An 11,801-nucleotide genomic window follows, 5' to 3' on the forward strand; every position below is an offset into this window, starting at 1 on the left:
AGCATGAAAATTTTAGTTGAAAATTTCCACAACTCATTCTCTAAGTGATTTTTTTTTAATTTACTGTCTTTTCTTAGTTCCTAGTGTGGTCAAAAATATTCACATTTCTCCCAGTGGAGCAACAGATAGCCTGACAGTGAACTGGACTCCTGGTGGGGGTGATGTGGATTCCTATGTGGTGTCAGCATTCAGGCAGAATCAAATGGTCGAGTCTCAGACTGTCCTCAAGCATGTCTCTGAGCACACGTTCCAGAGGCTGGAGGCTGGCGAGCAGTACCGGATTGTGATCGCTTCTGTCAGCGGGTCCCAGAAGAACCAGATCGATGCGCTTGGGCGGACAAGTAAGTGTCCACCTGGAAAAGGGCCAGATAGTTCTCCAGGGCCATTCACAAATGGACAATATCCAAATTCAAAACCACAAAATTTATACTGTTCAATGTGGTTTCAAGAGCTTTTCTCATATTTTTTTCTTCGCATTTTCCGTTTTCAATAGAGATGTTCAAAGCAAATGAAAGGTAATTAGAAACCAAATCATATGAATAGACTTTTTTCTCACTCAAGGAATATAAATAGCTGATTTTCTAACCTATGCATTTTTCTAAAGTTTACTCCTTCCTATAAATTCTTTAAAGAAAAATACACTTATGTCATCTATTTCATTTGTGATAAATTAATAATATTGTTTATTTATATTAATGCATGCTAAGTCACTTCAGTCATGTCCAACTCTTTGCTACCCTATGAGCCATAGCCTGCCAGGCTCTTCTGTCCATGGGATTCTCAGGCAAGAATACTGGGGTGGGTTGCCGTGTCCTCCTCCAGGGGATCTTCCTGACCCAGGGATTGAACATCTCGTACATCTCCTGCCTTGGTGGGCAAGTTCTTTACCACTAGCACCACCTGGGAAGACCATTTATTTATATATTAATCAGTTCAGTTCAGTCTCTCGGTCATGTCCAACTCTCTGTGACTCCATGGGCTGCACCACACCAGGCCTCCCTGTCATCACCAACTCCTGGAGCCTGCTCAAATTCATGTCCATCAAGTCAGTGATGCAATCCAACCATCTCATCCTCTGTCATCCCCTTCTCCTCCTTCCTTCAGTCTTTCCCAGCATCAGGGTCTTTTCCAGTGAATCAGTTCTTCACATCAGATGGCCAAAGTATTGGAGTTTCAGCTTCAACATCAGTCCTTCCAATGAATATTCAGGACCGATTTCCTTTAGGAATGATTGGTTTGATCTCCTTGCAGTCCAAGGGACTCTCAAGAGTCTTCTCCAACACCACAGTTCAAAAGCATCAATTCTTTGGCACTCAGCTTTCTTTATTGTCCAACTCTCACATCTGTACATGACCACTGGCAAAACCATAGCTTTGACTAGGTGGAACTTCGTCAGCAAAGTAAAGTATCTGCTTTTTAATATGCTGTCTAGGTTTGTCATAGCTTTTCTTCCAAGGAGTAAGCATCTTTTAATTTCATGGTTGCAGTCACCATCTGCATTTATATTAATAACACTATTCATATAGTCCTTTCAAAACAAAAATAAGCTAGAAGCGCCCTGTAAATGCCAGGCATCTAAAATGATCCTTAGGGACTTTGCTGGTGGTCCAGTGTTTAAAACCACCTTCCAATGCAGGGGTGCAGATTTGACCCCTGGTCAGGGAGCTAAGATCCCACATACTTCAGAGCCAAAAAACCAAAACATAAAACAGAAGCAATATTGTAACAAATTCAGTAAAGACTTTTAAAATGGTCCAGTCCACATCAATTAAAAAAAATCTTAAAAATAATAATAATAATGATCTTTAGCCACATTACAAAGTAGAGGTCATTATCTTCATTTTATAGGTGAGGAAAGTAAGGCTCAGAAAGTTTATGAAACATTATCAAGGATACGTGTAATAAGACCTAGAACTATAATTCACGTCTCTGACTCCAAACCTTCTGGTCTCTCTACCACGACACAGTATGTGCTAGGTATCTTCTACCCTCATGACCATTTATTTAGCTGTGGGGCCTGGGCCTCTGTACTGTGCCCTGCCTGTCTCTATTTCATATGTATCTCCAGCTATACGTCAAGCACCATGTTAGAAAATGGGAACTTAACAGCACAATAGAGCCTTTGACCAAAGAAGTCTACAGTCTAGAGAAGGAAGCAGAGAAGTGAAAAGGCAATTACAGTACAACACCATACTTGTTCAAAGTAAAGTAAAAATGGGATATTATAGAAGCAAACAAAAAGAGTCAAGGGGACTTGCCTGGTGGTCCAATGGCTAAGACTCCATGCTCCCCATACAGGGGGCCTGGGTTCAATTCCTGGTCAGGGAACTAGATCCTACATGCCACAGCTAAAGATCCTGCATACTGCAACTAAGACCTGGCACAGCCAAATAAATAAATAAATATTTTGGGGGGGAAAAAGAGTCAGGGAAGGCTTCCAGGAGAAAGTAACATTTAAAAAGACACTAGGAAATCATCCTGGTGAAGTATATGTTGATCTGGTTCAAGGAGAAAAGCGAAGGCCTGGAGGGAAGAGGATGCATGGCACATTTGAGGAGCTACACTCCATTATTTCTAGAATAAAGATGTGAGCCATGAGGCCAAGTAGGTAGATGGACCTAATTGCCAAGGGCCTCATTCTTAAGGTTATAGCATTACAGAGAGGCATGAAGGGCCATCAGCATTGTGTGCTCTGAGAATCTGCCAAACAGTGCAGTTTGGAGCAGTGGGACATGAGGAAAGTCTGGTCAAGAGACACTTGCAGTGGTGTGAGTGAGAAATGACAGTGTCCTACACTAGTGTAGTAGAGGAGGAGAGAAGTGTAAGAGGGATGTAAGATTTAAGATGCAGGAATGACAGGACTCATGCTCAATTATGTTGAAGGGTGAGGGTGACAAGTCAAGTTTCTGACTTGGACCAAGAGATAGAAACAAAGAGCAACTAAGGAGGTGGTGGAAGGGAGATGAGGAGTTCGATCTGGGCATCTTGAGAGCTGGGAGTCCGTGGAATATCCAGAGAGGAATGTCATTTGCAAAACTAGAAGAGAGATCTGAACTGAGTTTAAATCTGGGAGTCATCACCACATGGGTGACAGTTCAAATCATGGGAGTAGATGAGGTCTCTTGAGGAGATGGGGTAGAATGAGAAAAAAATATAAGCATAGAACACTAAATATTATTAATAAACAATACTATCTGGCCTTGCACATCAGAAGACGTAGGACAAAGACTTATACGCTAGTGCTTAGGTCAAGGTGTGAAGCTTTGACCTGAGTTAACCTTGGGAAGGAAAGTCTGAACAACGTAATTCAGTCATCCAAACTATATTCACTTAATGTAAGTTTGCTCAGCATTCTTCCACTTTGTAAATACTTAGATACGTATCACTCTGCATATCTCTTAGTGTCACTCTCACTAATTTTTCTACTTGTTTGACTTCAAGATCCTTTCTAAATCAGAGGGGGTAAAATAGAGAATCTAAGCAGTTGTATGGTGGAGAAGGCAATGGCACCCCACTCCAGTACTCTTGCCTGGAAAATCCCATGGATGGAGGAGCCTGGTGGGCTGCAGTCCATGGGGTCGCTTAGAGTCAGACACGACTGAGCGACTTCACTTTCACTTTTCACTTTCATGCATTGGAGAAGAAAATAGCAACCCACTCCAATGTTCTTGCCTGAAAAATCCCAGGGACGGAGGAGCATGGTAGGCTGCCATCTAGGGGGTCGCACAGAGTCGGACACGACTGAAGCGACTTAGCAGCAGCAGCAGCAAGCAGTTATGTGGATAATTCAGATCAAGAAATACTGGGTTGGCCCCAAAAGTCCATTCCATAGGGTGTTACAGAAAAGTCTGAACAAGCTTTTTGGCCAGACCAACACTTTCTCCGAAGGGCACATGAAGAGTGTCAATGCAACCATGAGGCATCATCTTCCATCTGTAGTTGATTTAGGGAAGTTTTTCTCAATTGATTACTTTGCCCTAAGTGATGGAACCTGCTTCTCTCTAATTTTTTTTTTTTTTTTGCAGTCCCAGCATCTGTCCAGGGAATAACTGCAGACAATGCATACAGTAGTCATTCTTTAATAGTAAGTTGGCAAAAAGCTGTTGGCATGGCAGAAAGATATGACATCCTACTTCTGAGTGAAAATGGGATCCTCCTAAGTAACACATCAGAGGCAGCCACCACGAAGCAGCACAAGTTTGAAGACCTAACACCAGGAAAGAAGTACAAGATACAGATCCTAACTGTCAGCGGAGGCCTCTTTAGCAAGGAAGCCCAAACAGAAGGCCGAACAGGTAATTCGCACAGCTTACTGTTTTGTGCAAGATACATCCTGGTCTGCCATTCCTTAAGAACCGCAGACTCAAAGGGATGAAGTAACATTGGGAGATGAAGTCTATTTCTTGACACAGCAGGAACATTCACGGTGATCTGCCACTTCCACACCTGTGTACAGCTGAAGGCCTGTTCACACAGCCTTCAGCTCACCACACTCCAATTCAAGATTCTTCATCAAAACTGGCTCTGTTCATTTCTTAATGTTGCTATAATATATTGTCACTAACTTTGTAGCTCAAACAGCACAAATATATCATCTTACAGTTCTGTAGATCAAAATCGGAAAATAAGCCTCATGGCGTTAAATTCAAGGTGTCAGGTCACAGAAGGGCTGTGTTTCTATTCTAGAGACTTTATGGGGAGAATCTATTCCTTGCCTTTTCAATTCTAGAGGTCACTCACATTTCTTCCAGGAGTGACTTCACTCCAACTTCTCTGCTCTTCCGCCTCCTTCTTCCATCTTTTATGGACTCTTGTGATTCCATTGGTCACCACCTGGACAATCCTGAATAATCTTGTCACCTCAAGATCCTTGACTCAGTCACACTTGCAAAGTCCGTTTTGCTGCAGAAAATAACATATTCACAGGTTCTGGAGATCAGGACGTGGATGTCTTTGGGGGCCATTATTCAGGCAGCACCACTGGTCTAATGATTATTTATTAAGTACCTAGGTCTGAAAGGACTTTCCTGGTAGCTCAGAGGGTAAAGAATCTGCCTGCAATGCAGGAGAGCTGGGTTCAATCCCTGAGTTGGAAAGATCCCCTGGAGAAGGGAACAGCTACCCACTCTAGTATTCTTGCCTGGAGAATCCTGGACAGAGGACCCTGGTGGGCTACAGTCCATGAGGTCACAAAGAATTGGACATGACTAAGCGACTTTCACTTTTCACTGAGAAGAAAATTAAAGCAGGAAAGTGGGTTAGCAAGTGTTAGAAGCTTAACATTTTAGACAGTATAGTCCTGAAAGGTTTTGTTGAGAGGGTGACAGTTGAGTAAAAATTAAAAAAAAAAAAAAAGAGAGAAAGAGGATGGTATAGACATTTGGGGAAGAGTATCCCCAAGTAGTACCACCTGGAGAAAGGGCATGGCAATCCACTCCAGTATTCTTGCCTAGAGAATCCCATGGACGAAGGAGCCTGGCAGGCTGTAGTTCATGGAGTCACACAGAGTTAGACATGACTGAGCTACTTAGCCCCTCCCCAAGTAGAGCAAACAGGAAGGCAAAGATCCTGAGGCGGAGGGTGGAGGCCAGTTGGAGGAACCGTGATGAGGCCACTGTTGGCAGATGCAGTGAGTGACAGCTGAGTGGGAGGAGGGGTTAGAGCAAAGACTGGGATCCTAAGCTGATGGCAGCCATGGAAACAGTAAGGGTCCAAAGCTAAACTAACTCAGGGGCCTGATGAAGAGTGGGAGATACAATGAAGAAATAGTCCTGTGTTAGATAGGATGGCACCGAGTGGCTGAGTGGAGTGTAAGAGAAGAAGATTCTAGAGTTTCTCCATGGGGTATCTGGTGGAAGATGATTCTGTTAACTGAGATAAGAGAAGCTGAAAGAGAGAGTGTCAGGGAAAAAGACACAGGGCTCAGTTCCAGACTAGTTTGAGATGTCTGGATGATGTGTAGAGAGAGGTGAGCAATAGGTCATTGAAAATAGGGACCCACCTCAGAAAAGTGAGCTGGGGACAAAGACTGGGATAAAAATTCTAGGTAAATTCTCCATGTTTTAGTCTGTTCAGGATTCTGTACTGAGAATACCATAAACTAAATGGTTTGAACAACAGACATTAATGCTCACAGTTCTGGAGGCTGGAAGGTCAAGGTCAAGACTCCAACAGATTCGGTGTCTGGTGAGGGCCCATTTTCTGGCTTAGGGAGGACACCTCCTCACTGTGTCCTCACGTGGCAGGGAGGACAAGAGCATCCTCTGTGGTCTCCTCCATAAGGCACTGATCCCACTCACAAGGTCTCCACCCTTAAGACCTAATTATCTCCCACTGGCTATACCCACTAGGTTTCAACATATGAATTTGGTGAGGGCAGGAAGGAGCACAAATTTGCAGACTGCAGCAATCTATAAAGTGACTGGGATTGATTGCTGAGCTAATATTATGGATTATGAAGGGGACAGAGGATGATACCATGGGAAATACCAACTTTTAAGGATCTGGCATAAAGAGAGGAGAAAAGCAAAAGAGCCTGAGAAAGTGTTTGGAGTGGAGGACCCAAGAGAAACTGAGACAGGTGTCCTGTCATTTCCACTGGCATCTTAAGACTTCTTGGGTGTCAGGCAGCATCCGTGCCAACAGTCTGGAAGCAGGTTGCTTCTGGTGGCACTCGATCGCCTTGCCAGCAGGAAGGGCAAAGGGACTGCAAAATCCTAATGTAAATCTTATTTTAATATATATAGTTTTGGCTTTTCCTCTTCTTTCTCTTTCCCATTGTTGTTGTTCAGTCATGTCCAGCTCTTTGTGACATGGACTGTAGCACACTAGGCTCCTCTGTCCTCCACTCTCTCTTTCCTATATCCCTAAAAGAATTTTCTTCCTGCCTGATTTTCCTTTCCTTGCCTGCTCACTCTCTCCTCCACTCTGCTCTTCCCTCCAATGGTCACTTTTTAGCTCTCAGATGGCACTCAGAGATAGTTTTTTTTTGTCTCTGATCTAGCTCTTAGTATTGGAAAAACATTTAGTTACACAAGTCAGACTAACATTTATTTTATAAATGTAATAAAATATATAAATATATTTTAAATATATTTAAATTATATTATATAATTATATTATAAATATATATGTATATAAATATTTAAAAATGTCTTTGAATATAGTATTCCATTAGTGTTTTTTTCCTGTTCTCTTGAGGTTTTGTTTTTTAACATTAACAGTTCCAGCATCAATAATTCACAATATTCAGATTTATTTGCTTTGGAGTCTCCATGAAGTCAGGTATTTTCAAAAGAAGGGACCACATGTTTTGAGCTTCTTGCTGGAGTGTGGCCATCCAGACGTCAATCTGGGGCTGTGTCAGAAATGTGCCAAAACTCAGTCTCACTCTTTTGCTTCCTGATTTTTCTAGTCCCAGCAGCTGTCACCAATCTAAGGATCACAGAGAACTCCACACGACACCTGTCCTTTAGCTGGACCCCCTCAGAGGGGGAGCTCAACTCCTACAACATCTTTCTGTACAACCCAGATCGAACTCTTAAGGATCGAGCTCAAGTTGACCCGCAAGTCCAGAGCTTCTCCTTCCAGAACTTGCTACAAGGTCGAATGTACAGAATGGTGATTGTAACTCACAGTGGGGAGCTGTCAAATGAGTCTTTCATATTTGGGAGAACAGGTAAGACCTGGACTCAATCTGTAATGAACAGCAGGGAAATTGTCACAGTACTCACTGGCTTTTCCTTGATTTGATTTTAGTTTCCTACTCTATATGAAATTTATGACATTTATATGAAATTTCTAACCCTAAATCAGACATTTGATTTATATGTCAAAATAGTTTCTGCATTTGTTTTTGCTTTGTTTCCACCGTGTGTTTACCTCATAAGAGTTTGGTGGAAGAATGAATCTGGCTCTTCCACTTGCCAGCAAACCACTACAAGAGGGTTATAACACATTGGGTTCAATTCAAACTGTGCCTTTCAGCTTTGTACAAGAAATAGATGGAGTGGAGAGCAGGTGTGAAGGAGGGCAGCTACAAATGGGACAAAAAGCAATGACCGCTGTGAATCAGAAACACAGCACTAGATGCAGTGAACACAGCGTTCCAGGAAAATGCAAAAGAAGCATCTCTGGGTTTCCCATAAGAAACTGCATCCACTCCTTCTCCATTGTTGTTGTTCAGTTGCTCAGTCATGTCCAACTCTTTGTGACTCCATGGACTGCAGCATACCTGGCTTCCCTGTCCTTCGCCGTCTCCCAGAGCTTGCTCAAACTCATGTCCATAGCGTCGATGATGCCATCCAACCATCTCATCCTCTGTTGTCCCCCTTCTCCTCCTTCCTTCAATCTTTCCCAGCATTTTGCATCAGGTAGCCAAAGTACTGGAGCTTCAGCTTCAGCATCAGTGCTTCCAAAGAATATTCAGGATTGATTTCTTTTACGATTGGCTGGTTTGATCTCCTTGCAGTCCAAGGGATTCTCAAGTGTCTTCTCCAACACCACAGTTCAAAAGCATCAATTCTTCCATGCTCAGCCTTCTTTATAGTCCAACTCACATCCATATACGACTACTGGAAAAACCATAGCTTTGACTATATGGATCTTTGTCAGCAAAGTAATGTATCTACTTTTTAATATGCTGTCTAGGTTTGTCACAGCTTTTATTCCAAGAAGCAAGCATCTTTTAATTTTATGGAGGCAGTCATCATCTGCAGTGATTTTGGAGCCCAAGAAAATAAAGTCTGACACTGTTTCCACTGTTTCCCCATCTATTTGCCATGAAGTTATGGGACTAGATGCCATGATCTTCGTTTTTTGAATGCTGAGTTTTAAACCAGCTTTTTCACTCTCCTCTTTTACCTTCATTAAGAGGCTCTTTAGTTTCTCTTCACTTTCTGTCATAAGGGTGGTGTCATCTGCATATCTGAGGTTATTGATATTTCTCCCAGCAGTCTTGATTCCAGCTTGTGCTTCATCCAGCCTGGCATTTCACATGAAGTACTCTGCATGTAAGTTAAATAAGCAAGGTAACAATATACAGCCTTGACATACTCCTTTCCCAATTTGTAACCAGTCCATTGTCCCGTGTCTGGCTCCAACTATTGCTTCTTGACCTGCATATGGGTTTCACAGAGGCAGGTAAAGTTGTCTGGTATTCCCATCTCCTTAAGAACTTTACACAGTTTGTTATGATCCACATAGTCAAAGGCTTTAGCATAATCAATGAAGCAGAAGTAGATGTTTTTCTGGAATTATCTTGCTTTTTCTATGATCCAGTAGATATTGGCAATTTGATCTCTGATTCCTCTGCCTTTTCTAAATCCAGCTTGATCATCTGGATGTTCATGGTTCACGTATTGTTGAAGCCTAGCTTGGAGAATTTTGAGCATTACTTTGTTGGCATGTGAAATGAGTGCAATTGTGTGATAGTTTGAACATTCTTTGGCATTGTTCTTTTTGGGGATTGGAATGAAGAGTGACCTTTTTCAGTCCTGTGGCCGCTGATGAGTTTTCCAAATTTGCTGACATATTGAATGCAGCACTTTCACAGCATCATCTTTTAGGATTTGAAATAGCTCAGCTGGAATTCTATCACCTCCACTAGCTTTGTTCATAGTGATGATTCCAAGATGTTTGGCTCTAGGTGAGTGATCACACCATTGTGGTTATCTGAGTCATTAAGATCTTTTTTTATATAGTTCTGTGTATTCTTGCCACCTCTTTTGAGTCTATTGTCTCATTTTTCTGTTCAACTCTCATTCTCAATTGATAATCATTTTTGAGCACTCGTGTGCCAGGCACTGAGCTCACTTCTGGACTAGGAGAGCGGACAAGACTTACATGAGTCCCTGACTTCATAGGGTCTTCCTTACCAAGAGGGAGAAGGGGCAGGATGGCAGATTTTAAAGGAAGATGATTTTGGAATGCCTTCAATCCTCTGAAGGAAATATGCAGTACATTGTGATGGAGAGTGACTTGGCAAGACTAGACTTAGAGACCACTTTAAACAGAGAAGGCTTCCAGCTGAGACCTTGAGGTGGAAGGAACCATGGGAAGAGCTCATTCTAGGCACCCATCAGGATTTCTCAGTTTGTCTTCTGAGGGAATGGAAAAGAGCAGCAAGAACTTCCTGGTGGTCCAGTGGTTAGCCTGCCCGTGCAGAAGACATAGGTTCGATCCCTGGCCTGGGAAGATTCCACATGCCACAGGGCAACTAAACCCATGCACCACAGCTACTGAAGCCCACACCGCCTAGAGCCAGTGCCCTGCAACAAGAGACGTTGCCGCCATGAGAAGCTCAAGCACTGCAGAGAAAGTACATGTGTAGCGACAGAGACCCAGCATAGCCGAAAATAAAGAAAGAAAGAATTTTTTAAAAATAGCAGCAGATGAGCCATAAGTAGAATTGCCTAGGTGTTACTGTTTTCAGGGCCATCTGCCTATGCACATGGTCCCTGATCTGCCCATTAATGTTTAAAGTTCCTCCAAACAAGAACAACAGTCTTCATTCTCCAAGGAATCATGAAACTTACATACCCATGGGACAGGTACCAGTCTGACTAACTTATACTGTGGTAGAAATGACTGTCAACACTTCTTTTCCCAGTTGAGGTTCCGTCAGTATAGGTTTTTGGGAAGAAAGAACTGAAAGCCTAAAAGAGGATGGAGAGGAAGTAAAGTGGCCCAGAGAAGGGTATTATGGGATGGTGGCCATGAGTAGGATGAGCCAGACTGGAAGAGGCAGGAACCTTTTATGAATACTTTCAGGGGTTTTGGTAAGCTAAGTTATAACCTATTTGACCTGTCTTAATTAATCATTTCTAAAAATTTCACTTTATATGTTTATCAGAGGACATGTAACAAGCATATATTAATAGAGGTCATCTCCTATTTTGCTTTTTTAAATTTGATTTTAATTTGTGCCAAGTCTCTAGATCACATGCTCTTAAACTCAGGTGACCTGAAATAGAAGCAAGATCTGACTCTACAATAGGTGCTGCTCATCCATACGCCCAGCATAGCTCACGTGTTCATCTGTGGGGCCAGATGCTTTTGTTTCCACCTGTTTTGTTTTCAGTAAAGGTTTTCCCTCTGTTTAAGTCCCAGCCACTGTGAGTAACCTCAAAGGATCCAATCAAAACATGACAGACAGCCTCTGGTTCAGCTGGAGTCCAGCCCCTGGGGACTTTGACTTTTATGAACTGATTCTCTATAACCCCAATGGCACAAAGAAGGAAAACTGGAAAGACAAGGACCTGACAGAGTGGCGTTTTCATGGCCTCGTTCCCGGAAGGAAGTATACTCTGTGTGTGATAACTCACAGTGGAGATCTCAGCAACAGGGCCATGGGAGAGAGCAGAACAGGTAAGAAGCTCAGTTACCAGTGGCCAAGCCCTGGCGGGAGGTGGCTTCCACAGGCATGTTTTAACTGTGATCTTATTAATAAGAAATCAAATCAGCGATGTGCTATGTGCTCAGCCCCGAACTTGGGAAGGGTCTATGGTAGAGTGGATAAAGGAGACAGACTTTGGGTAAAAAACAGTTGACATAGCTCCTCCAACTTAGCTATGTGAACCTGGGCAGGTCACTGAGCACCTCTAAGCCTCAGCTTTCTTATCTGTAAAATGGGGATGGTCATATATATCATCATTAAATTACTATGAGCAATGGTTTATTTTTTTGGCTGTGCTAGGTCTTTGTTGCTGCACTCAGGCTTTCTCTAGTTGTGGTATGCAGACTTCTCAGCTTCTCATTGTGGGGGCTTCTCTTGCTGCAGAGCACTGACTCTAGGACCCACC

At 42.7% G+C, this 11,801-nt stretch overlaps 1 protein-coding gene across 2 annotated transcripts in view; it reads left to right on the forward strand.

The window, feature by feature from the left end:
- The window catches only part of PTPRB (protein tyrosine phosphatase receptor type B), a 125,095-nt gene that overhangs the window by 70,242 nt on the left and 43,052 nt on the right, over positions 1-11,801 (forward strand). For both annotated transcript variants that reach the window (XM_004006460.6, XM_004006459.6), the window contains 4 exons: positions 78-341; positions 4,026-4,295; positions 7,415-7,678; positions 11,104-11,367. In XM_004006460.6, the coding sequence (XP_004006509.3) occupies positions 78-341; positions 4,026-4,295; positions 7,415-7,678; positions 11,104-11,367 (1,062 nt within the window). The remainder of the gene's footprint in view (positions 1-77; positions 342-4,025; positions 4,296-7,414; positions 7,679-11,103; positions 11,368-11,801) is intronic.

Source organism: Ovis aries, chromosome 3 (genome assembly GCF_016772045.2).
Source record: "Ovis aries strain OAR_USU_Benz2616 breed Rambouillet chromosome 3, ARS-UI_Ramb_v3.0, whole genome shotgun sequence".
NCBI classification, from domain to species: domain Eukaryota; kingdom Metazoa; phylum Chordata; class Mammalia; order Artiodactyla; family Bovidae; genus Ovis; species Ovis aries.